The 27,832-nt window shown below is 38.1% G+C and overlaps 1 protein-coding gene across 2 annotated transcripts; it reads right to left on the bottom strand.

The window, feature by feature from the left end:
• Positions 1 to 13: 13 nt before the first annotated feature.
• LOC137385714 (homeodomain-interacting protein kinase 2-like) lies at positions 14 to 27,832 on the bottom strand. Of its 2 annotated transcripts, none has more exons than XM_068072247.1 (14): positions 27,704 to 27,832; positions 27,259 to 27,351; positions 24,027 to 24,594; positions 23,098 to 23,471; positions 18,140 to 18,263; positions 17,886 to 18,002; positions 17,002 to 17,088; positions 7,580 to 7,764; positions 6,081 to 6,294; positions 5,622 to 5,736; positions 4,810 to 4,964; positions 4,051 to 4,247; positions 3,121 to 3,365; positions 14 to 1,840 (listed from the first exon to the last, which is right to left on the bottom strand). In XM_068072247.1, exons 3-14 carry the CDS (start codon positions 24,579 to 24,581, stop codon positions 1,440 to 1,442), a joined length of 2,769 nt encoding a protein of 922 aa, XP_067928348.1. In that variant the 5' UTR covers positions 24,582 to 24,594; positions 27,259 to 27,351; positions 27,704 to 27,832; the 3' UTR covers positions 14 to 1,439. The 2 variants fall into 2 exon arrangements, with proteins under 2 accessions (XP_067928348.1, XP_067928349.1); XM_068072248.1 differs by having other exon boundaries at positions 4,051 to 4,244.

Raw genomic sequence — 27,832 nt, 5'->3', positions numbered from 1 at the left:
CCAACTGTTTTACTATAGCATGTCAATAAATTTATTCATTCTTTCCTCACAGGATACCTTAAATGCTAATAAAACACACACCATTTAGTGACAGAGTTACTCTAGATTAGGAATTGAAGCAAGAAAAGGAACAATGAATGAAGATGGACTATTGCAGCACAATGCTAGAAAAATGTACCATATAAAATATAGCAAACCATCTGCTGGCCAGCAAGGAAACGAACTAATGACAGCGCACCCACCATTATGGCACACCAGTTTACTGCATCGATGGCCAACAGATTTAAAAATAGACACCGACGTACAGCAAAGCATCAAAGCTAGGTAATATGTATCTAAATTGTCACTCGAGCTAGAATGTCATGTCACACAGTCACCATTTGGTCCATTTCAGTATTTTAACCAATACAACAAGAAAACTTCAGCATCACAGATGCATCCTGTCATAAAACCATAATATTAGAGAATGCGATATAAAATGGTGAGTACATAAAATAAATCACATTTAAATTCACACAAATGAATCACATGCGAATTGCACACAGGTAAACTAATAACACTATACATGAAAGGTAAACAAGAAAAGGTGAGCGCTAGCCAAACAATAAACATATAGTCATGCATGAGAAAATAAACAGCGGTCACATCGCTCATGGCATGGCAAGATAACACTAAAGCAAGGATACCAATTATAATACATGTGTGTATATATATATATTAGGGAAAGTAGCGATAAGACGGACATGATTCACTATTAATATCTTGATTGCACGAATTAGTTTGGAAATAACATAATCCTTGGTATGGTAATGAGCTAACAAGCAGTAACTAACAACTGCAATCACCAAGTGAGAAGACAATGTATATATATATATATATAAATTGAGGCACTGGAAAAACTTGTCTCCTATGCACCCACGAAAATGGAGACGAAATTGACAAGTTAGAGTAAATGCACAATCAGTTTCTAAATCTAATCACGCTAGTAGACATAAAATAAAAGCTTCAATAACAAGAAAAGAGCATAGACAGCACAACAATACATAATAACTATAAAGTGCAAATAATAGTGGTAAGCGATGGGACCCTAGCAACACTAATAAGAAAATAACTGGCCAGTTAGTTCATAACTGATGGGGAATATTGCAAGAATACTTGTATAGGAAGTAAATGGCTAAAGTTAAGCTCTATAGGAAGATGTATATATCATTTGTGTTCACAAACGCCATCTATGGTAAATAGAGAAATCTGAATTTGCTGCGACTGCCATGATTAATGAGTAGTGATAAAAGCGATTAAAAAAAGATTAAGATTTATACCTCAATTAAGTTTCCGTAAAAAATATGACATTAGCCGGAGATAAAAATACTATCTACAGAGGCACGCAGGAGCGTTAGAAACAACAAATGCTTGCAGAAAAGATAAGCTGGACAAAAATACTAATCATAGCTTGGATATATGTAGCTAGGAAACGTGGTTTGCCTGCTAGGCCGAGAAGTAGGCAGGCCTGTCGCTGCCCCCACCACCCCAGGTGTGAGATAAGCATGACTCGGGTTCACCGCAAACTGAGCTGCGCCCTGCTGCAGAAAAGCCGGTAGATGCGCTGGCAATGGGTGAGCGGACACATGTGATTGGCTTGTGGGAATGAAGCCAAGATGGGCCGGAGCAGGCACCATTCCCGATGTATTTGGTATAAGATAACGGTGCTGCAGGGCTGTTGGGCTGTGTCGTTGAAAATTAACCTGTGGATGATGAGATGGTCTCGTCATTGGCTCTTCCTTAGGCTGGATGGCACCTGTATGTGGTGAAATATCACTCATGCCTGTCTGGTCATCACCAACTGAAACATTCCATAGCATTGGTTATTTTGGGATAAGTAACCAACATGTACCCATCACAGGCAGGTGCCAGCCCAGAAAATAAGCTAAGCGCTGAATTGACAACTTGCCACCACTACGATATTGAATAAACTAACTCCTGCACACTAGTAAAACATCAAGCAAATTCATTGGTAAATCCTGGGGTGCTGATTTTGCTGCATTGATTGGCCAGCTGATCGTCAGCAAACATGTTCGATAATGATACTTGTGAAATGCACTAAAAGAAAGTAGTTTGATTTATAAGTCTTAACCACTATAAAATAACACAACGCCATTCAGGGGCAATTTATTTTAAGAATAAAATTACTAAAACGATATATACAGCGTAAGTCATATTACAAGTATTGTAATAAAATTAATTTGTATAAACGTCAAGGGTAAATGAATACATTCACGTTTGAGTCTTCTAGTGTTTTGATTGTTCGTTGCAAGACTGATACTAGCATTGCTCAATCAATGTCTATTACTTAGCCAGAGGTCTATCTCAGTTTTAAAGCCTGATTCGCAATGAAGTAGCTACATTTAGTACTACATTTAGTAGCTACACGACACGGTTCACACGAGTCAAGTGGAGCAACAATACAGTAGACATTCCTATAACGTAAATAACCCGTTCCAGGAAAGTTTAAGTTATAGGGATTTTACGTCTTATGAACAGGAAAATACATGTAAATTGCTTAATCCATTCAAAGATCCTTCCAAACTCACTCCTTTGGCCATACAGACTTAACTTTTTTATTTGTTGGCTGTATCGTAACTATAATATTATTAGTTTATAACGCTATACATAAGTTGTTATTTTCTAACAAGTGTGCCGAGATATGTTACCATTCTAATTGAAGTTGCGAAGATGCACTTCCTTAACACTACACTGACAAACATTTTTCACGTAGTACGAAGCAAATAATTTACATAATTTTTTTACATTATCTGGAATTTATGTTATAGGGTATACTTTATCTAGAATGTATGTTATAGGGGGTATACGTTATAACAGCATCTACTGTACTTGACTAAGTCGAACCTTTCCATTTTTATCATGTCTTATGCTCATGTTTTTATACACTTCTATTACTTTTTGCGTGTAAAAGATGGCCAATGTAATCCAAGTGTAAATACCTATTGTAATGACTCTACAAATCAGAAGTCTGCGTATGCTCGTTCATACTATGAGCTAAGACAAATGGCTACATTAAATACTATATATATATACTATCAAGACTGACAATTAGTAGCCTACCACTGCTGTAGTTACTGTATTCACGCCTGCTTGTCGTCAACTCAATGGCTGACTGTCTCTCACTCTGTTGGCCTACAACGTTGCTAGCGAGCAGGTCTTGTTCATCCTCGCTGTCTGAGTTTATGGTGATGACACTGGCTGGAGTATAAGGGGCTTGCGGCTTCCTAGGCCTGGCAGGCGAACTCGTCTCTCGAATCCGCTTCTTCACGGGAGAGAGCAATGAGCTCTCAGTTATTGGGACCGGCCTGTGATATCAACATCAGCTACTTTATTAAGTTTCTATGAGAACTTAGCGGATACAAAAAGCTCATAGAAGGGTTGATACTATGGAAATGGTACTACAATCCTTCATTTTCAACAATACTTGTTGAAAATAATAGGACGGAATGTGAATGAACAGTGGATCCAGTCTCTATTCACCCCTAGTAAAGGGAGAATACAAGTGAATTTATTAAACATAGCTAACTGCATCTTAACAGCAGTGTCAGTCTCTATTCACCCCTAGTAAAGGGAGAATACAAGTGAATTTATTAAACATAGCTAACTGCATCTTAACAGCAGTTTCAGTTTTTGGGCCAACATAGACTTGAGCTCAAGCATAGAAATAACCCGTAAAATTTGTTCTGCTATACTTTCGTAGTCCGCAACCAATCACTGAGGAGCTTACAAATCCATCCATCATACCCTATGACCACTGCTGAATTTTATTCAACGAATGAGAGAAAAACATTTCATACAATGATTGTGTAATACATTTTCATGATATCCAAAAATGCTGCATGATTCAGTCAGAACACATACGTTGAAGATTGAAGCTAGAATTCGTTCAGACCCGTATCGGTGTCGTTAATGAACCATAAAGCTACACAGCAGAGTGAAAAGTAAAATCTTAACAATGGTATTTACATCCGCAAGCAGGCAGTTACTCACTTATGCTCTGTTTGAGCTTTAGTATAAGTAGCGCTGGTTCTCGACTGGTGGTGTAGGGAGTCTGATGTTGTGCTCTGCGTCCCCCAACCTCTGATAGCACTGGTAAAGGCAGAACTGTGAGCAGTCGTAGGCACAGTCGGGCCCCAAGGAGAAAGCATGACTGGTTGATTGTTGGCCCACGGCATCTGGCTTGTCTGCTAGAAATGAATGTTGTGCAGACAATATAGACTAATATCACAACCGTGTATGGTAATGCTTAACTGTCCTCGTCTTTAGATTCTAAACACACTTTATTGTAACTATGTCTGATGTTACACTAGTTAACTGTCTGATGTTACACTAGTTAACTATGTCTGATGTTACACTAATGTGATTTTACCCTTGGGTTTGACCAAATAAATACACGCATATCAGCCTTACATTGGCTGATGCCAACAATAGGCTAGTCGTAACACCCGCAATTTGTTTGTACTATGATATAATAGAAGATGCATTCGCACTAAATACAACAAAAAATAAAGGCCATAAATGAAACTCAAAAGACTTTCATAAAAAAATTATGGTTTTAAAAAAATTTAGAGCTTTCTATTGCAATTAAAAATACTCTTGAGTATAGATGGAGCAAATTTAGGAGTTAATCAATTTGAAGTAAAACGAGGATAAAAAAGCTGGAGCTGCATACAGTCGTTAGACAATTGCCAAGAGAGGACAATTGCCAAGAGAGGAAGCCACTTATCGAGCAAGGGTGTAGATACCTACTGGTATGAGCATGGGTCGGGTACTCTGTTCCAGAATTGACATGGGTAGAAGGGCGGCGTGGGTGTGGTTCAGCAGAGACTGGTTCAGTTGCATGGCTGGATGGGTTGTCACACTGTTGTCCATAGATAGTGGGTAGGCCGACTTCGTGTTGCATCCTTTAGTGAATCGAAACATAAGCGTACGCAACACTGAGCTATTTAATGCACATCTATGAAATGACAAATCCGAGGCTATTGCCTAGCTAGTAAAATAACAGCCAAATAACTATAAATGGCATAGTGGCAGCCATGCAAGCTTTTTTGCTCATCCAGCAGCACTGGCTCGATTGACTTTCTAGCTGCAGGGTTTCAACTTCGTTTGATGGTCAATGAAACCTAGAAGGCTAGTTCAGTGTAATGACATTCCCACAATGCCCTTCTCAGCTAGCAACAAAGTCAGCCTACATTGATATTCACTGGTAATAGCTAGCAAATACCAAACTGAAAGAATTCATTGATTAACACAACAACTGCTTCTAAGCATAAGCTCATAATGCAAACCATTAGTTTTCATTTTTTGCTTTCTTGAGCCATAGGACTGCTTTCTTAGGCCACAGGATTGCGTCCCTGGGCCATAGGTTTGCTTTCTCCATTGCTTTTAATCAAATGAGGCATACAGATGCGAATCAACATTTCAGGGTGATGCTTTATCAAGTTCCACTTGGTCAGGACCATGAACACTGTGTGACATGCCCTATATGCCTAAAGGTCATGACATGCCCTATATGCCTAAAGGTCATAATGCTTTATCACTGTGTATGTCTGTGAACAAACCTGGTGGGAAGAGGAAGTTGGGCATACAGAGCTGTCGACTAGCAGCGGCCATGGCTGACTGCGCTGCCTGCTGGGGGTGGGTAGCATACGCCAAATAAGGGGCAGTCGACGCCGTCTACAATCACCATATTCTATCTTATGTGAATGGTAGCTCACAAGCTTAAGGATCATCATAAAAATATGTATATGAGAAGGAACTGCACACGCACCCGTCTTGAGTGCGAAAGATGACCTTAGGTTAATTCCATCAACTAAATGAACACAGACTTATATGAACATTTATCTACCCTGTATATACATTATCAAACATAAGCGGGTAGAATGCATATGTCACTTCCTGCCACTATTATGCAACACAGAACTAAATGCCACTACACGCGGATTTCTTACCTATTTTAGACATTTCACAGTTATATCAGATGATAAGTTAGAGAGAGCGGAGGTAAGACAGAGACCCACCTGTAGATGATACTGCAGATAATGTGACATATCACCAGCCGCTAAAGGAGCTGCCAACTGACTCTGTAGCTGGTTTATATGGTTATTAAGAGTAAACGTGATTCCATTGCCCTGTGCAAGAAGGCCAGATTGAGGCATCATGGAAGAGCTGCCGCCCTTTAGGTCATAAATAGACTTGCGACACACCTCCATCGCCTGAACTGTAGCCTTTACACTGTAACATACAGAAACGTGGATAGGCTTTGCCCTTAGGGAAGAATTATAACATCAGATTTCTGACCAGCTGGTGTAAATAGTATCAAAGGTAAAACAACTTTATTGCCTATTCAACTGAACATTATAAGTCAAAGGTGACTGATGGTATGATACGACTAAAAGCAAGAAACAGATCTATTTGATATATTCATTGGAACAGCCTCTTCCTCTTCACCTGGATATCAACTAACTATAACAGAATATCTAGAGAAAGCAATACAGCAAAACATCAACATTTTATGTTAATCCATCCTGGTATTTAATTCATATGCTGAAACCGTCGCATGTTAAAACTAATACTTTTATCAGAATTACATTTTGTTCACATTCTCCCAAGACCAAAAACAATAATTCTTTAAAAGCATTAAGTAAAAAACAAACAGTTGTATTATATAAAATCGTAAGTGAAGAATTAAATTTAAAACCCTATAATAGGTATACTTGAAAACTAAATTAATGAAGTAAGAATCGGGTCTTTCATATTACTTTACCTTAGGAACACACGATCAGAAGAGCGATAAAAACATGTTATAATTACTAGCAAACGCACAACATATATACGTAGTTAAAATTGAGTTGATACCTAGTTTTTTACTACTTCTACATTCTAATTTCTAGCAGTATTTTGAATTTTAATTAAAACACTGTATTTCGGATGTCATACGTTGATAACTGTGCTTGTCATGACAAATATTAACTCAAATGTTACGTCTATCTCCAAAAGTTAAAATGTAGTGGTGATCATAAGTTGAGGTTTGACTATAGGTGTAAAGACATATAGATACTAAACACATTAATACTGGTCAACAGTGTTTGGCACCATGACATTCCAAATGAGCTTATTTTAAATAGTTCTATTATTGTCTGAGGAAAATATTAAGAATTTCTCACTAAAACCTTACTTTACATTTTTAATACTTAGTCCGATTATTTGTGGCACTAAAATTTTGTAAGTTGCGACAATCTTGATATTGCATGTTTCAAATATGGTTATTTAAGCTATGACGCTAAAGATCACGCAGTTTTAAAATATGCAGTGAATTGTTGACAATGATCAAAATTTTACATCCAAGCTAGTAGCCAATTATGCTTGCAAAAACCTGAACTCTGCAGGAAAGTCGCTGTATATAATTTGTTGAAAGAAAATATATAAAGAAAAATGAGAGACGATTTAGTTTCTGACAGGTCAGTTTCAAGCGGACCAATGGTGCAGCAAATCGACAGAAGTCGATGGATCAGCATACCTGTGGCTGTGAGCGTAGTCGATGAGATGGGAAAAGGTGATGAATGGGTGGCTGAGGGCCGAGTTTGGACTCACACGTTTCTCTTGATCCAGTTCTAGCATCTTCTTTAACAAGTCTACAAACTCTTTTCTGTCAAGTTTTTCAACTATTAATTCTGAACCCTCCAGGTCAGCCGGTACATTAATCTACAAGAATGTATTTTCGTTTTAAAAACAGATTTGTATATGGCAACCCTTACATTCATTAAGCCTAGCATAAGCTGTGCCTAGCTGTTGCATACTATAGCATACTACACAGGTGGTGCAACATTAGCAAAGTTAGCGCATTCTCTGAAAATGGTTATGGGACTAAAGACATTAAAAAGTTTATTACTATTCAAATTTTCTATTTCAGCAAACTTAGTTACTCATAGCAAATTAAATGTCAAATATCCATGTTTTAGCAGTATTTAAAATATGAGAGCGCTCAATTTGGCAGTGTTTTGCTATAAAAAAAATCTACATGAAAAATTAACCATCAACATTGAAAAATCTTACTTAGCAGCATTTGAATGCGCCCGAGCACGAAAGACCGACTACTGCAGATAAATCTGAACTCTATCTTGGCATAAATATATAAATGTTTTATCTTTAACAGCTCGTAAAATTTTCATGCCACACTGTTTTTAGCATTTGGCCAATGAGAAAAGTACCTCACAAACTTATTTTCAGTAAGATTTGTGTTCCCCTGTATTAATGCAGCCCTAATGTGTCTTAATCTATGTTAGGTCTCTGAAGTTGGCTTTCAAACGTTTAGTGTTCATTATTCTACTCGAGAAAAATACCTGCCGATTCTGATCCTGCTATTTGAATACTGTCTCCTTAACTTATTAAAGCTCCTACGACTCCGTAACTGTGCAGTGATTCGTTTTTACCATAATTATTAGTCAATAAACATCCTTCAAAGTATTACCTAGTCTTATCAATCTTGACAACACATATTTCACATACCATCAGTATTTCAGACATATAAGCTGATTTGCTATAAGCTATATACATATATATGGTGATTAGCAACTCAAGGTCGCCCATCTCTTAGCATAAACTTATAAGCCTTAAGAAATGTCATTCTGTTGGGAGTGGAGACGGACCATCACTTTCTGGCAAATGAAAATGTTCATCAATCAGACAACATAAGAAAAGGGTATGACGACCTCTAACGTTGTGCTTTCAATATTGGTCCGTAGTAACATACTTTGAGGTAAAGAAACAGGTGGAACTACAAATGGTAGATCCTTGCATGTATGTTTTTCCTATGACATTGAAGTTTGGTTCCCACTGAATGCTGTTCAAGCCCTTTGTAAATTACATTCTTGTCTTACACGCCTTCTGGTTTTATGTTCATATTTTTTTTAATGTGTAGTCACAGCAGTACTCTATCTAACTGGTGATAACAGGTTTAACACTCAATTCAATAGAAGTGTCTGCACAATTACTTGAATCTGCTTGTAACTAGACCTTCCATTGACACTGCGTAGATGGTGGTTGCTTCTTTGATAGCGAATAACTGAGGAAACAGGATTATTTAATATATCCTAGCCGTGTATCCAGACCAGCTAAATATAGAGGGTACGTGATTCAAATCGTGTAGCTCTCATAATTGTAGGGAGGTCTATGGTAGTTTTTGCCTTGACTAACATACATAAGAGTGCATGATAACCAGCTGGATAAAATATGTTGCCTGTGGATAAGCAAGGTGTGTTTGTGTGTCAGTAGGAGCGGTGGTCAAGAAACTGTTGAATAAATGTAGTTTAATGTTTGTAAGCTATGATAACTAAGTGCTTGTCTTGTAACAAGTGCTTTCCTTGTATGTTGAAGGGGTTTATTGAATTCATTCAGAGGCCATCGATAAAGCGATGAATTTGCTAGTCGCATCACTGAAAGAAACACACAGAGGATAACTCCCAATTGATGGATAGGCATAAAACTAACAGACTGTTCTCGCTCACCTCATTCAGTGATAGATATTCTTACTACTTTAGATCGTGGGCTCCCATGGACCGGGGGTTACACTAGAATTTGGACAATGTTAAACTGTGATAACTTCACTATGTTGACATTCACACTGAAGCAAGTACAGTGTACCCTCGACATACGATTACCCTGATATACGATTTTTTCACCATACGAAGTCAAACATTGTGAGATCTTCACCTCGCTATACGAATTTTATTTCACCATACGATTGTGAGAAAAGTTGCGCCCGAGTTAAAATTTGGCGGTCGGTGTGCTCATAACGCACGTCGAAATAAAAAAGACACCGAAATATAGTTTGCCGAAAACATTTTCAGAACGTTTAGAAGAGACACGATGATCGACTTCTCTCATGTCAGCATTCCGCGTAGAAAATTTCGTGCAAAATACACAAGCGAGAGCAAATATTCATTTGTAGTGTTATTATATCTTTTACCATAAACTTTCAAGTCAGCATACGTATATAACTACAAGTATCTACATTTAATTCATTAGCTATGGAATCTGAGACCGACACAAGCGTTACAAAACGAAGGAAAAATGATTTATATGTCAACAAAGTTGGATGTCGTAAATAAGAAGAAGGCACCCGTATTATTAACATTGTCAAGGAATATGATCGCAACCAATCAGCATTTGCAATTATTATTAAAACAAGAACTCCATTAAAGCAAGCACAAGAAGAAGCTTACGACTGAAGATTTGAAGGAGTTAGAAGGCCATGCAGCATGCCGATCAGCATTCAAAAGGAGCAACCACTTAGTAAGGGCGAGGAGGTAGAAGATACAGAAAACCCTCACATTGGCAGAAATGTTTCAAGTGTTTAATTTACTGATGTGGAATGGTACATTAAAACAATACATGTATAATATATATTATTTATCTCTTGTGTGGCACGTTTTTCATATTTTATTCATTTTATTTGTTTCCTTTCGATTTTATGTTTTATTTTCTTGTTTAACCATGTCTTTGCAGATGGGCTTGTTATCTCCTATGTGAATACAATTCATCGTATGTATGTAACTCATATAACTAGCTACTCAAGATAGTTAATGCATTCACATTACTTTCTGAAACTTGTTAAAGCCTTGTCCTCTAGTGTATAAATACGTACCAACTTTGTAAGTATGGTTACATTGATTTTTGTGCACGTTTCATACAAGAAAAACTACTGTAGCACCTTCTCTGGATCCTTCTACAAGTGCTAGCTAGCTAGCAGTTTTCTGCATTGCACCAGCATTTTTTCTTTTAAATCAGAAGAAAAATTGGACAGGACTAGACAACTTTCCTTTGCCTGCCAAAAATTCAATTTCATTACGTATTAAATTAACCTTCAAGTGTACAGCAACATAATTAACACTGATACGTTTTTACCTCCTCTCTGCTTTATTCGCTACATGTACCAGCTAAAGTCACGTTACTCCAAAGGTATGTACGTCCTGTATAATAGTAAATAAAATTTCATTTTTCTTTTCTGGTAGCCATTAAATGGTCAGGTGTGTGAGAGGCCGCTTTCGATAACTGCATCGCTCGGCCTTTCTTATTGAATTCTGGTTGAAAAAGGTTTCAACCAGACACGCTAAATTTTATAATGAAAGTGAAGACAGAAACTTATGAAGGATAAAATTTCGTAATAATAAGTTGAAATTCGGTAAACTAATTCAAAATACATACTAAAACATAAATTAACATACTATTTTGTTACTAATTTTCAATATGTACCACATTTTTATAAAATTTTGGATGATTTTTACCTTGCATTTTTCCATTGTATAATTACAATGGTTTCTATACTCCGACATACAATTTTTTTTCAACATATGATGCCAACCTTGGAACGGATTAACATCGTATCTCGAGGGTGCACTGTACAGTGCACCCTCGGGTTACGATGACCCCATTATACAATTTTTCCGCCCTGTGATGTAGAACACACTGATGCCTTCTCTATTCAAAATATTTTTCGCCATACGAAATCAACAAAAGTTTCTTTCAAAATCTAAATTTGGCAGTCAGTGTGCTGATTATTTCAGAATAAAAAATACAGTCATACTTCAACTTACGAGCTTAATGCGTTCCGAAACTGAGCTCGTATGTCAATTTACTCGCATGTTGGTGCAATTTATTTATATATAGAACAATTAAATATATATTTATTGGTTTCCATACTCTGTAAAATGCAAATAAAACACTCAAAACAAGATATTGTAACAGAAAGAACATGTTGGTTATTGTCCTAACTTACCACTTGCTTTCAAAAAGCAACAAATAAAAAATAATGCAAGGAAATGTGTTAAATTAAAATGTAAAATTAAATACATACAATAGCAGCTAACGCTAGCATTTGCCACAGAGAGATATATAAGTTATCCTTCATTACAACAGTTGACTTTGATAAATTTGGATTTTATCAAAGTCTTAAAAGACAAACTTAGAAGCAAATCTAAAAGCAAACTTTCATTTTTAACTTAAAGTAATTAAAATTTCTTCGGCGTTCATAGTCTGAAGTTTCTCGCTAGTTAGCTAATTTTTCCTTTGTTTCGCTTTCACGACTAGCCGGCCGTTTTAAGATGAACCTATCTAAGGACGTTTGCCTTTGTCGCCCTTTCAACATGTCTCGATTAGGACGAACACAGGCGTCGTCACAAAGGTTTAATGCACGACCACTAGCCAACTTGTCCGAATGTCTATTTTTATAGTTTTGATAGATAGCAACGGCCTTTTCAAATAGCGTCGATTCAGTTACGCTGTCACCGGCCAACTGTTTATCTTATATCCAATGCCTGAGCGGTCTCTCCATCAGCGGTGGTGAAGACCGCCGCGCCGTTTAGAAACTATGATTAGTACTTTTGCGAGCTAAATGCCCTGAATATAATCCTTCTGTTTGATAATTGTGGATGTATTTCTGTCATATTGCTGAGCTAGCTCAATCATGCATTCACATTTCGCATATTTTTCAATAATTTTCCGTTTAATATCAATTGTTATCATTTGTTTTTTTCTTTGCATTATTTTTCATTTTACTGGCAAACTTTCGGTCTACGCACAGTACTTTTAATTCACATAATTCTGCACTGAAAAGCGTGCACAAAAACACGGTACAAAAGTATAACCTGTGCAGTTGAAAAATACAGATTGATGCTGTTGTCATTAAACACCTCCGGCATACTTGGCAACTGACTCACGTGCTCGTATCTCAAATATGGCTCATATGTTAGCGCTAAAACTTGCTTAAAAGCTGGCTCGTATCTCAAGTTTCTCGTACGTTGGAGCACTCGTAAGTTGAAGTATTACTGTATGCCGATATGCTATTCGCCGAGCTCCCACTAAAATGAATGAAAGATATAGGATGCTTGATCGCATTCGGTTCGGCGTTATTCGTTATTATGAAAACAAAACTGGAAACAGATAGGTGATAAAATTTTAGCGTGAAAATACATGTATACTAAAAGTTAGCTTCAAGTATGTGTTTAGTAAGCTAAATTCATTGAAGTTCATTTCAACATTCATTTTATACGTCTGTCTCGAAGGTAAGAACTTCCTATGGTACGAACCACACATATTACATGGTAATGTTACGTTTTATTGCAGATCACAACCACTAAATACACTTAAACCATAACTGTCACGAACAACTTTTATCGTATTTACTAGGTAAATCAGACACGTTGATTCCGATTTTGTACGCAAAATGAAGATTAGTCCACTAACCTTCAAAGTCATTTAGGCTTTTTTAAAGCGTTTCAATATCCGTTTTGAAAACAACACAATCGGCATTACAAGCTCCGCCCATAAATATGTGACGAAACCTAGCTTTTTCAGAAACGGAAGTTAGGAATGTTTAGTCCGATTTAGAATAATAGAGATGGGTGTCTTAAAACCCATTATTATCTAAATCCAGCCTGTAAAATAATTTCAGTTTTTTATGAAAGGTATATAAACTATTTAAAATTGCTCGTAGCTTGTTACATGATGTTTAAATGGGCTGAACGCCGAGAAAAATGAGCTCAAAAAGCGCGGTTTTATCACAAGCTAGCGTTGTTATCGCGCTTTTTTAAATATGCAATGCTAAATAGCTTATCTACCTTGCAGAAAAGACTGATATTATTTTTAAGGCTGAATTTAGATATTAATATATTTTAAAACACCCATCCCTATTATTCTAAATCGGTCTAAACATCCCTACGTAACTTCTGTTCCTAAAAAGCTAGGTTACGTCATGTATTTATGGGCGGAGCGTGTTATGCCGATCGTGTTGTTTTCGAGACCGACATTAAAACGCTGTGAAAAAGCCTTCATTACTCTGAAAGTTAGTGGACTAATCTTTATTTTGAGTACAAAATCGGAATCAGCGTGTCTGATTTACCTAGTAAATACAATAAAAGTTGTTCGTGACAGTTATGGTTTAAGTTACTGTAGGTAGCTTGAGTTACTAAGGTTAACATATAATTTTGTTACTAATTTTTAACATGTACAGTACATATATAAAATTTTGATGTTTTTTACCAGCATTAGATATTTACTGTGGGCTTCTATACCCCTATATATGAAATTTTCACCTTACGATGCCAACACTGGAATGAATTAAAATCGTATAGCGAAGGTTCACTGTATAGATCGCCCATCTCTTTGCAACAAAATGTTGAAATCTTGACATCTATGCATCATAATTGCTGACTACGCAATATTTGATATATGCTTATATCACGAAAACTTAAACAGAAAATGTTAACTTCTCAGTGCACTTGCCATCATATCAGTAGCTGTTTATAAAGGCAGTTTAATATATTTGGAATGTTTCATCTCAATTTACCAAATACAACGTAACAATGCAACAAAGTTCACATTGGACAAATCTTCAGCAAATCAGACATTCTTATTTGCATCACACGACATACATATGCGTACGTCTTTTACGCCAGTGTTCACTCCCACTACTCCTCACACCCGTAACCAAGCAGACAGAGCGATGATCTGATTGAAGGAAGGCCTTGTTTCAGATCATTCTTGCGCAACTGATCAATACATAGCACATTTTTTGCACGTCTCATGACTCTTTTGTCTGACCATTCATTACTTTACACTCTTGCATAACGATTATCCATTTCTCTGCCAGTCAGCAACATCATACGCAGTCAGCCGTTGTCAATGAATACAGGATTAATATAAACTGCTGACGTACTTATGAGATAGCGGTGCGAAGCAAGGCCTGTGCAGAGGCAATAAATTTACGATCTAAGTGGAAAGGAAAATATGTTATTCGCTCAAACAACTCCAGTTTCCTATCGGTGCCTACCCACCTCTCCTCCAAACTCTCCCCCTAACCCTATTTGATAGATTGCAGGAACGCTTTGACAACAGTGATGTTGGTAGATACAGAAAAGGTCATGGTACTGGTGCAAACATGTAAGGAATGCAGTCGGGGTGAGAGAACAGTACACCGAGACAACTTAAGAACAGCCAGAGAACGATTAGTTTTCCTCGTGGAGAGCAGATTATTATATTCAGTGTGTAATGAGCGAAGGTTCAGTGATACGCGCATGAAGTATTATGTTTTTGTGTCAAGAAAAAGTTGAGATTAACAATGTAAAAAATTTAAATACTTTTCACATTTTGCCATCTTTGTAACTTTCGTCGGCAAATGATAATCAAAGAGGGTACTAGGGCTATCTGACTACAGAGATTACTGCAACGGTACATCAATCGACACGGTTCTTTAGCACAGGCCAAACAAAAAATCACAAGTAATGAAAGACTATCCTTGATGGACTACCTATATGTAAATCACATTTGTCAATGCATCAAATCATAGCTTAACCCTTTCACTGCCGAGCATGTACAAATTTGGGTATCTGCCAAGTGCCAGCCATTTTACCGAAAATTGCCGATATTGCTTCATGATATGTAAACAGTATTTTTTTCCAATTTCAATCTCTATTTACAACAATTTTGTTACATATTTTAATTTGCTAACATTTTAGCCAACATTGCTATGAAAAATTCAATGGATTTATACTTTGTGCGATGATAAAGCTGTGTGATGCTATGATCGATGCGAAGCTAAAACGATCTTCCATGTTTCTTACTCTTACAAAATTATTATTTTCACCACTCTCAGAGACAGTGCTGCTGCTTTAATTATCTGTATAATCACGAAAATCTGAATCTGAAATGGCTATAATGTCATCAACATAACTAATTACCTGTTTTCTGACTCGCGCGCGGTAATTAATGAACTCACAAAAAAATGTTCGTTATTAAATTAGAAATTCTCTAACAAAAGTTTAAAATTGCTTCGTTAGTTTAGGCTAATTTTATAGACAAACCTTCGGACAACACTCTCAATTTCATAAAAGTCTAAAAGACTGTGAGTTATGCTGTCAACGAATAATAAAATGAGGTAACTACGCAATTTCTGGGAAAAGTCGCAATAATGCGTCTACGGCAGTCGTCCCACGAAAACGCATTTATGCGTCTACGGCAGTGAAAGGGTTAATAGAAACAATGTGAACGAGTAGCCAGAAATGGTCTGTTAAAAATGGTCATCTATGGTCTCAGGAACAATCCTACAGCGCATCCTCCACAACCATTTCGCAAAATCCATCCTGCTAAGCTCTGTGCGTGTCTCTATCTGCCAGATGCGTCACAAAACAATCAGAGTTGATAGGGAGGTGACACGGGAGGAAAGTAGAGCAAGAGTATTGAACAATTGATAAGCATGAGGAGTGAAGGGAGCGACTGGCAGCTATTGAGAGAGTTCTCTCGCTCTCTTAAAGCCTCCTGAGGCAATTACGATGTATTTGAGGTACAATAAATGCCTTTCATGACATTTCATGAATCAATGTAAAAATAACTAACAATTGCATGAGCTCAGGTATTGGCTTAGCGCTAAGGGAGCAGCTATAGGTCTTTGTTATTTAAAAACACAGGCCAGCTCGTTTCTAAGGGTACAGTGAATCAACATAGCGGCTCCTGTGTCGCAACTACCTATTGATAAATGCTGACATGCCTTATGAAAGCGCTGTGCACATTAGCTGTATTGCCATGTGCACAGCGGTGATACATTTTGCAGCACATACCTTCCATACTTAACTCCAAAGGGGGACCTCTAAGGAATTGAAAGGCAATGTCTGCGTATTGAGAAGACAGAACACACTCGTATGAGCACAGGGGACCCGACTCCTAGCCCGAGTCACAGCCATTTTCACAAGACAACCTCACGCACAAGTAACCAACCAGACAGATAACAGGAATTCCTTTTAGACTCCATAGCAACAAGGTTTATAAGTTTGCACATTCAGGTTCAGAGCTGATTTTTAGGAAAGGTTTGCACAGTCTATGGCAGATATGTGCACTACTATACTATGACAACAGGTCGCCAGTGTCGTATGATATATTCTCCAAGCTTACCTGCGCCATGTCGTCAAGACAGTTGAAGATGTACTTCCTAGCCTCTTTTGACTTGATACCTGTGTCGGCCTCGTGCTCTTCAGTTGTCTACAAATGATATATGCTACAACAAAATTGCTACCATTGTTGCATGGTGTGTACCAGCTTGTCATGGACCAATGAGCGAGTCGTGTAAAAAATATTACATGGCTCCCTTAAAATTTAATAGTGGCTCAATTTTCCTACTGAGCCACTATTAAATTACATGCATACGGTATGTACAATATACAATACAGGATATTGTACAATGTATGTACAGTATATGTTACCGCAAAAGACGGATAAGATTAGGTACAGAAAGATGAAGATCCCCAGCAGAATTGTGGCAGCGAGAGAGTACATCGAGATAGAAGGAAAACGAAAAAGAGAAGACGGCAGAGAAGAGGCAGCGGAATGAGAGAGTTATTTGATTATCAGAGGAGAGAATGCACGGAATATGTGAGCGAGGAGCAAGCAGAGGAGCAAGATGATATTGGGAAAGGAGAGAGAAGAGAAAGAACTTTACTTAGGAGGTAGTAGGGGAGAAAGAGGGAAGTGTGGAGGTAGTAGAGGAGAAAGAGGGAAGAGTGTGGTGTAGTAGGGGAGAAAGAGGGAAGAGTGTGGAGTAGTAGAGGAGAAAGAGGTAAGAGTGTGGTGTAGTAGGGAGAAAGAGGGAAAAGTGTGGAGGTAGTACGGGAGAAAGAGGGAAGAGTGTGGTGTAGTAGGGGAGAAAGAGGGAGAAGTGTGGAGGTAGTAGGGGAGAAAGAGGGACGAGTGTGGTGTAGTAAGGGAGAAAAAGGGAAGAGTGTGGAGTAGTAGAGGAGAAAGAGGGAAGAGTATAGTGTAGGTCAGACACGATGAGGTACCTTGAATCTCCAATACGAGTAGGAATCGTGAATCCTGTTAAAGTAGTTGCTAGTCTTTGTGCCATTGTTAAGGAGTCTGCTGGTTGGACAGCCCTGAGTGTGTGATATGTAACGAACCTGTGCAAAGAGTACACGTCATTACCGTGACATAATGGGGTACTTCTCTGTAAGTTGGTTAGACAGCTGGCTAGACAACCGCAACCGCAGAACACACATTCTAGCGAAGAATTAGTCAGAGACAGATCTTGACCTACCTGGTCATACTCAGATGATCCCGGGTAGAGAGGCCAGCCAAGGAACAACTCAGCGATAACGCAGCCAAGTGACCACATGTCAATGGCTTCACAGAAGGGCAAGCCCAACAGAATTTCAGGTGCTCTAAAATAGGCATGCATAGTAATGTGGACACGGAGAGCGATAAATTAGTGTGGCCAAAGGGGGCAGACATGGAGGTGAGTAGAGGAATGGGCACAAAGGATTTGGCTAAACAAAGACGCAAAGATGCTGAGATCTGAAATCACTCACTAGTTGTTTGTCTCCTTTCACTAAGCACTCACAAAGCAAATAGCAGACATTAGTTGAAACTAAATTCAAAAGTTCCAGCGGCAATCTCGCGTTGCACAACAAAGACTTGAAGCTACCTAGGCAAATAGTGACAGCCAATAGCTTCACTTTTTTAAAAGGCGATAAAACCGGCAAGATAGTCGATGAGGATGTTGTTAGTCGGATAGATAAGTTAACCTCACATCTTTCACTCAATGTCACTCATTCTCACTACCCCTGCCCTCAAGTGCTTCATCAACAGTAAACAGTGTACAGCAAACTAGAATACTCCTGCATGACGACCAACAGCAAATTAGCCTAACCTAATAAGTTTCCTAAGCCAATGATGAAAGTATGCAACTAGTAGTCTCATTGATTAGCAGCTAACTGAGAGCAAGATAGCTTGTTTGTCTCACTAATACTTGTTCATGACCAACTTGCTTTGGTGAGATTTGTAGAGAACCTTTTCACACGACATGCAGCCAGTCAGGATCACGGATACCATAACGTGCGTATTATTACCTTTCGGCCGATTTTGTGACTGACAATTTCCTTCGCAAGTGGCAAATAAAGCATTTTACAGATTGGTATTGCGCCGCAAATGCATTCTTTATTCTTATTGGTGATAGCCACATGATAGTTTGCTTTGGGAAAAACGAAACTACGCTCGGACTGCTATGATTGGTTATCACAACCGAACAATCGTTTGCAAATTTAGCGAGATCAAACTGTACTTTGGCCAAGTTCCGGAACATTTGTAGCCAGACGAAAATATGTTTTCCGAAATTTACTGACTGACCAAGATCTTAAAGGTTGACACACTAAAATACACACTAATGTTATTTGATATGAAAATATTCACCATGTCTTACTCTGTTGTGTTGTAGGTGCAAAATATGTGGAAAGGTGATTACAAGCTCTTAAAAGCTCAAAAACGAAAAGAAAATCGCAGCCACACGAGACCGCCGTAGTTTGGATTCTCTTTCCGAAACGGCTCAAATGTGATGTAGTTGTGAGAGATGGTTTCTATTTACACTTTCTTGCAACCTTATTTGTCAAATTACTTTCACAAATATACTTCACGCATTCAATAAAACTATGTCTATTGTTCTTACACGTCTGTTTTATCGTCATCGTAATGCTGTCATTTTTAGCAGTGATATCTTATAACTTACCGTAAAAATTCGTTTAATGTTTTAGCCTTAGCTTGAAGGAGTACATATCATTGTCTAATAATTATGACGAGTCTGTTGGTCACTTGTGATAATCAAAAAATGCTGCAGAAATTATTTGCGAAGTATTGGGTCACAGGATCAGATTACGACTTGCCGATTAGACCAGGCCGAAACAAAACCGTAAAGTAGCGAGCATCTATATTTGATACGGGGTCTTCGGTAAAACCCGAAGTGTTTGTCATAAACTAGTGCTACGATAAGTTTTATATTGAGCTTTATATTGGCTTTTCAATTCACGTGAGAACATACGTGACAAGACGATAACCAAGTTTTGTGGTTACGTCATCGAAATAAAGAGATTCCAATCTACGGCGGCTTTTCGTTTTTGAGCTTTTAAGAGCTTGTAATCACATTTCCACATATTTGGCACTTACAACACAACAGAGTAAGACATGGTGAATCTTTTGATACCAAATAACTGTAATGTGAATTTTGTTGCAAGTCAACCTTTAACAAAATCTCTACAGTTAGTGTACACGCAGCTTTCAACTGGCAATGATGACAGTTTCATGATGCTATGAGCCGGCAGGAAGTCGCGTGATGGCATAACAGTTCGTCAGCTTAAATTAGTGCACAATCATAGTAACTTTCTCAAGGACTGCAGAGGTTTGTGGACATACACATAGCCAGCAAGTATATCATGTCTTAATCATAAACAGGGGGCTATAGTTGGGCCTATCATACTTCTACAACAGTTGGAACAAATAGAAAGCAAGCTATTCACTGCAAACCCTTTACATAAAACAGTCGAGTTTCATTTTTGTGTAAAGCAGCATGGTGAATGAAACAACAGATCTAATATGTTCGTAGTATATCAAAACCATCGTATGTTGGAGCAGATAAAAAAATTCAATTTATTCTTATGAGTATATTTGTAACTTGTACATTGTATCTTATTCAACTCGTTCAAAAGCCTAAAAACCGCAACTGACTGCCTCCAGGACCAAACCTCTCAAAAGCAGATCCCAAAGTCTGCAAGAAGTCAGCAAAAGTTGATAAAACTTTTGAATATCTTAGAGCGCAGGGTGTAGCTCTACATGAGTACAGAACATGTTTAACAAATTCCGTTGTAGATTTATTAAAACACCGGAATTTCTAATTTTATTGAAATTGAAGCCATCGGCTTAAAAAGAGGAGTTGTCAGCAATGTCAGCTGTGTCACCAATAAGAAAGAGGGAATGCATTTTATAAATTGCCTGGTCTGTAGAATTTTACATGTATTCACTATTACAGGGATGATGTAGTTATTCTTAAAGACTAGTCAAAGAGAAATTACACAACTACGAGAAACTTCTTCCAGCTCCCTTAAAGATCAACTTGCAGCAGGTGTAGTGCCCCACCTACCTCTAATAGTCACATAAATCTACTTCAGCTGGCCGCTTATGTGCTGGCAAAGAATATGCGATTATGGCCATCGATTTTTATACAATTTAGAGGTTTTACAGAAAACGCAACGTCTAAACTCACGCAGCCCAATAATTAGAATATTATTTATTTTGGTAGCTTTTTGGTAAAGAAGAAATCTTATTGACATCTATAGCTTTCTAGATGCTATATTATTTCTACATCTCTTGTTCGAGGTGCTTTTGTGATAACTGCATTACTTATTGCAACCATTAGAGAATTCATACACAGATATGTCCTATGGCCTCACAACAGAGGACATTATGAAGCAATTAGCATTGAAATATTTTTTATTATATAAAGCACTTTGTACGTGGGAATGTGAAGGTTTTGAGCCAATGATGTTTTCATGAAAACCAACTCCTACGCCAAGCCTTATAAGGGCTTTGCATAGATGATGGTAGCGATACCACAATCAATCGGTCTGCAGTGCGTGGCACTGGAATGCCGATGTCTAGTTGCTTCCGTAATGAGGATAGTATTTATTGCTCAGGTCTCGCTGGTTAGTTATGGTACTTGAGCTCAGGTCTCGGTGCTTAGTTCTGTTACTTGAGCTCTTGCAATGTTTTCAAGTCACCATAAATGGTAATTGAGAAAGATCGTGATAAAGTATTTTCAATGGCCAATGTTCGCATTGTTCAAGTATTATTAAATAATTATTATTTAATAAGAAACATACTAAAAATAAGAAAACTCATCAATCAGCATAGCTGCAAGCAATGCCACGTTGTTTACAGTTTACTAGCAAAAAGTGAGATCTAGGGAACATTTTACTCTCAATTTAATGACAATCCTTAGCTAAAAGCTTCAAGTAGAAAGAATTAGTGGACAATTACAATCCTGTCATTGTATATTACAATGTTGTTGTATAACTGATCATACACCTGCGGAAGCAATATATTTCGAGTGAGTAGACATCACAAAATATTTTTTTTACAATTCTTTTACAGTTTGTGTCATGGCCACAGTTATTTATTTTTAGATGACTACGATGTGGTTACATGTATTTAATAAAGGCAGGTGGTGTTGTTTTCTCTAAATAACACAAAAAGGAATCGCGTTGAACGATTGATGTCTATGCCCTACGCCTCTGATTTATTTTAACCAGGAATATATTTTATATGGCAAACAATTCTAAAATCAGCCATTTGCGAGCGAACTCAAACTGGGAAAGTTTTCAAACACGGATTCCCTATTTGAGTTTTGGCAATTGTGATGTAATTGTCCAAATGGAGTGCATCACCTCACAGTGCTCTGACAGAACTTTGCCCTGACAGAACTTTGCTCTGACAGAACTTTGCTATGACAGAACTTTGCTATGACAGAACTTTGCTATGACAGAACTTTGCTCTGACACAACTTTGCTCTGACACAACTTTGCTCTGACACAACTGTGCTCTGACACAACTTTGCTCTGACACAACTTTGCTCTGACATAACTTTGCTCTGGCATAACTTTGCTCTGACACAACTTTGCTCTGACACAACTTTGCTATGACAGAACTTTGCTATGACGCTGCGCAGTTCTACCTCTCTTGCTGCTTATGTGAATGCCAAACCTCTGCTCCCACAAATCTAGCTTTAGGCACACTATGTCAGGCTAACCTAAGCAATAAAGATGACGATGGCCACACATCATTTGTCGAATACAAAGTCAATATGATCAACTTCACAGCAACCGAGTAACCAAATGAGAGAGAAAACAAGCAAAGGTGTGAAGCAATGGGAAGGAAGAGTGAGCACCAGCGTTTCAACTACAACAAGCAAACTGCAAGCTATCGTATATCATTAGCTCACTTTGGCTATGAATCAGAGACACGCTAACAAGTCCAACTAGTTACTAGCAGACTGACGAGGGAGACTGATAAAGCGGAGGCTGCGCTCATGAAATACGCTGATGAAATATGCTGATGAAATATGCTGATGAAATACGCTGGCTGCCAGTAAACATGTTTGATAGCTAGCACTGAACAAACTAAGGCCGAGCTACGCAATGAGCTGCAGCAGATGGAGAGACAGTCTCGACTTACCTGTAATAGCGCGATTGAAGGTACGTCGAGCAGACAGCCTTGCTAACATGGCTTGCTGAACCAAAGTCTATCACCTTTACCTTGTAAGGAAATCGCTTAGGATCGACAAGCATGATATTTTCGGGCTTCAAGTCAGCGTGAATGAGTCCTAGAGACTTCATCTTTTTCAGAGCAGTTAGCACTTGCTGGGTGATAGGCCGAATATATTTCAGAGGCAGCGGTTGAAACTTATTTTGCTTAAGAAAGTCATACAAATTTTGCTCAAGCATCTCAAAAACGAGACAAGTGTGATTCCTGTGCTGAAAACACTCATACGCCCGAACAAAATTGAATTCATCGGCATTCTCCTGTGACAGTCGTTGTAAAATCCCAACCTGAAAAAGACGAATACAACTAAATAATGTTAAAAATATAAGGAATGGTTGGCTAAGCCTTACAATCACATTGAAATATTGAAAGTTGTGAGACGAGCCATGTGAATATTGCTTCTAACCTCGAGCAGTCGTGAGCCCAATCAAACATTTGTATTGCAAGTAGGTGTTCCAAAATAGAATGTTACTTCGGCAACAGCAAACAGTTATAGCTTTTCAATAAGAGGCAATGAGGCGCATGTACATTGAGCGAGCTTGCCGGGGAGGAGCATAGGGTAAAACATTGATTAGCAAAAGCGGCTAGGGCTAGCGAGAAAAGGACATGCAAAAGAAGGGGATACAAGACTGAAGGGTTGGTAGGCAGTGCCGGTAAACTAGCATACTATCTTATCCTCCAGCCATTGACCTATCCATCCCTATCATTGAGTGAATGGAGGCTATCAATTACGTGTGGCAACTTCGAGATGGTGAAATAACATGTGGCGAATGAGCAACGCTGGCCAGACGAGATGTAGTTACTTTGGTACTAAGATAAAAAAGACTAGATATCCGCCTTACCTCGATATGACCTTGTCGAATATAAGATGGGTGGTTCTTAAGAATTTTTATTGCGACGATGTCACTCGTTCCTTTCTTCCAGCACTTTACCACCTGTCCAAAAGTGCCCCGGCCAAGAAATTCGAGCACCTCATACGAGCTGGTTAGGGAGAGCATCACTTCATGCTGTACAAGGGTGTAGTCGCCCTCGCTGTTAGTGCCCTGCTTGCTCGAGTTCTTGGCATTGTTGTTGTTATTAGAGTTGTTCTGTTTGCTATTAACTTCTTTGCTCGACGTGACACACGCTACCCTATTGACAGCATCACTCTTTCGCTTCATACCCGTTTTGTTACAATATCTCCGATAAGTGGCTTTCACTGAAGGCATGCTCTGGTGACTGTCAGGAAAGGTTGACGAGGTGTGCTGTTGGTTAGCATAGTCGTTGTGCGCACTTGTTACTGTAGACTCGTCTGTGTATGACTGGATGTGACTGTTGTTGGATAAAAAGGAACTCTCTTGCTCTTCCAAACCTCTTATTCGTTTTATTCTTTTCTGCGGAGAGGCAAGTTGGACCATAGTATTCTATATTCTGTAACACAACAAGCATTGCTAATCATTTGTGTATTGTTTGACCTTCGAGTACAGAAGAGATGGCCGAGGGTTACCCAGCAGCAAGAATAACCTATAAATGACAAATATTCATCTCTAAGCAAAAGATCTAGCGCCATGGGTTTCAGATGTATAGTTCAGTAGCTTAAAATCAGATCACGCTCAGCTAATCCTAGACAAGCGGCGAAGAAATGTCAAACATGCCAACAACAATTGATGATGATAAGCTAAACTTTATAGCAGGGCATGGGAAGGTGGAGTAGGAGCATAGGCCTATCCATAGAGGAAGATGTAAATGAAATTCTGCATGCGCAAAGATAGTTCCGCTTCTCTGTCCCTCGATTCACAGAGCTAGATATGCAGATAACAACAATGTCCTATAACTATATTTTAAAAGTTTTTCGACAAAACTGTTGTTAGACAGTGAGCTGGCAGAATTCCTTACCAGCAGTCAACACTAACAAGAATCAAAGCCAATTGAGTATATAGCAAGTTTGTTTGTGTGAGCAGCACTAGCCTTGGCTGTCTACAATTATTTCTTCGCAAACATAAACACTCACATCATAGCTGACTATTTATCACTTCTTTCCGAAAAGGTCACTGCTGCAAAGGTAATGCTTTAGAATCCTACACGCATTCCACAACAATAACATCCAGTTAATTGAAAATGCATTGTTCTTTGCACAAAAACATTTCAATAATACGAGTGAAAATGCCATTGCAGCCTAAAACCTGGTTCCTATATAGGCGACGAGTACCGCTGGCAGGATAGGAGGGCTATCGGCGGTGAAATGGGAGCCTACCCGCCGAGTATCGCCGGTAGTCAATGCAAGAGTTCAGCACTGTTCAACTTTCACAAGAAGCCACAGGGGAAAACTTCCCGAAATGCACTGTACAGAAGAAGGTCAGCACTTTCGAAACGGCATGGCGAGTGGCCCTTTTGATGTGATCATCAACGACGAAGCTTTATGTGAACATAAGCCGCCGAGCCTAGCACCGCAAGTGTTTTGTTGCGGGAAATTACTGCTGGGGTCTCGCAGCCGATATGAGAACTACATTTTAAACCCAGTTATCTAAGGAGGTAATCAGCGATGAGTAAAAAAGAAAGTACTGTGAACCCTTGTAGGAAAAATTGTATAGCAGGTCATAATAACCCGAGGGCAGACTGTAATGCATCGGTTGCATCACTTGCCTTTAATATTGAATCACACGATTAAAAAAGTGCCAAAAAACTCTAGTTAACTACCACCGGCTGTTATGTTTTAATCGAATGCCGGTTTCTTTCTTCAACTTCCTGTTAAACTTTACCAGGTGCAAGCAGCAACTCGGTTTGAATGTCATCACTAGGATTGACTAGCGTCGTTCTGCAGCGAAAGCACTTCATGAAACACGTTGTAAAAAAAGAAACTTCCAGTATGATGAACGGTAACGAGCGCTGCAGGAACCTAAACTGCTAGTTGGTTATGGATAAGCGAATGCCTCGGTAAAACAAAGTTGTTACCTCTAGTAGAAATCTCCGACCTATATCAGTACAAAACTGTCTTGTCGTTTGGCAAAAATCATGGTAATCATGGTTAATGCAGTCTTATAATGTTCTTTAATATTGCACAGCTTTGCCAGCCAATAGATTTGTTGTCCGTTTCAAGAGAGTAGGACACCAAAATTTACAAAGCAAAAAAAAGAGCATAATGAGCATAATACAAAAATGTTTGAAGAAGTTTGAAGAAAAATTAAAGGCTACAATATGGAAGAGAGCACATTCCTAGGCACACATCCACACATTATTGATCAACTGTTGATAGTCAGGGAGGCTACTGTTGTTTAAAGGCGCATATTATCTCGATGGCCAGTATGTTTCAACCTGGAATTTGTTCCTATAATTGTAACAACTGCCTTATGATAGGGAATCGGAATGATCATAATATAGAATGTTATGAGCATTGGCAAACGAAACATCAGCACACCCTAAAACGAGCATCTGTACTACATCTAATGAACATTAATGAACATCTAATGGCATATTGTTTCAACTTGGTCTCAGTTTTTCAAGGTAAAACACATGGACCACACGCAGCTGTTCGTTTACATTACAGTATATGCAACTCATGAAAAGTTTTGGTTTAGAACAAATCAAATATAAATGAGTTTACTTGAAAATAAAATTGTAACTTTGTTATTCAGTGGAGCCTGACTAGACTGTTATTAAGAAGGTATTCGTTTTACTTCCATGTAGGCGGATTTCAGTAATATTGGCATGAAGGCTCAGCTTACAGGTTCATAACACTGTAGTGTTATGGCTTTTATCATATACACATGTATAACTCAATTTTTTAATATACATTCTTGATAAAAACTTTACTGAGCCTAAACCTAATGTTTGATACAGTAAGAAAAATAGAATTTAGTTTATAAAAGCAATTAAAAATATTGTATGAATCTTGCCGATGTTAGCAACCATTTGATCTAACAATGTTAATATTCATCTTTAAAATTTTTACCCTTTAATTTTGAGGGGTGTGAAAGGCCAATCTTATTCATGCTCATCTAAACCGGTATAATCCGTGACAAATGAGGATAGGTCCTGATTTAAAGCAATTCTGCTAAAGAAATGAGAAAAACCACATAAGTGGAGTAAATGAACTACCTTTGTTATTGGTGCAAGGCAATGAGAACGTCGTCAGGGTCATATGTAAAAAAGTGTGATACCAATATATTTCCTTTCTGGCAGATGCAGCACCTAAAATATACAAACAAAAATAGGCTTTCATAATAAAACATTAACCCACATAAAACGGCAGAGTACTAAAACGGCTGCTAATAAAATATTGACTACCTTATAGATATTTGTTCGCCAGAAAATAATATTATAAAAGAGGTCTAAATAATGTCATAGCACAAAAAATAAATACATCAGTATCAATATTTACAATGAACTATACCACAATCAAAACTGTCAAGTAAAATTTTAGAAATCATTTGTTTCACAAACATTTTAATTAACGACAATCTGATGGAATTAATTTAGACAGCTATCTAGAAATTTAGCACTTACGACATAATTATTGTAACCAATTTTTTGCAATACTCACCAGCTTTACAAAGAAAGTATCATACCCTGTCCAACAACTGGCAGTTGATTCTGTAGCTTACGCTACACATTCAACTGAACAGATCAACTGAACATTCAGAGTCGATTCACTAGCGGAAGTCACATATGC

Source organism: Watersipora subatra, chromosome 1, assembly GCF_963576615.1.
Source record: "Watersipora subatra chromosome 1, tzWatSuba1.1, whole genome shotgun sequence".
Classification (NCBI taxonomy): domain Eukaryota; kingdom Metazoa; phylum Bryozoa; class Gymnolaemata; order Cheilostomatida; family Watersiporidae; genus Watersipora; species Watersipora subatra.
Note: the sequence above shows the minus strand (reverse complement) of the source record. Positions and strands in the feature narration are given on the sequence as shown.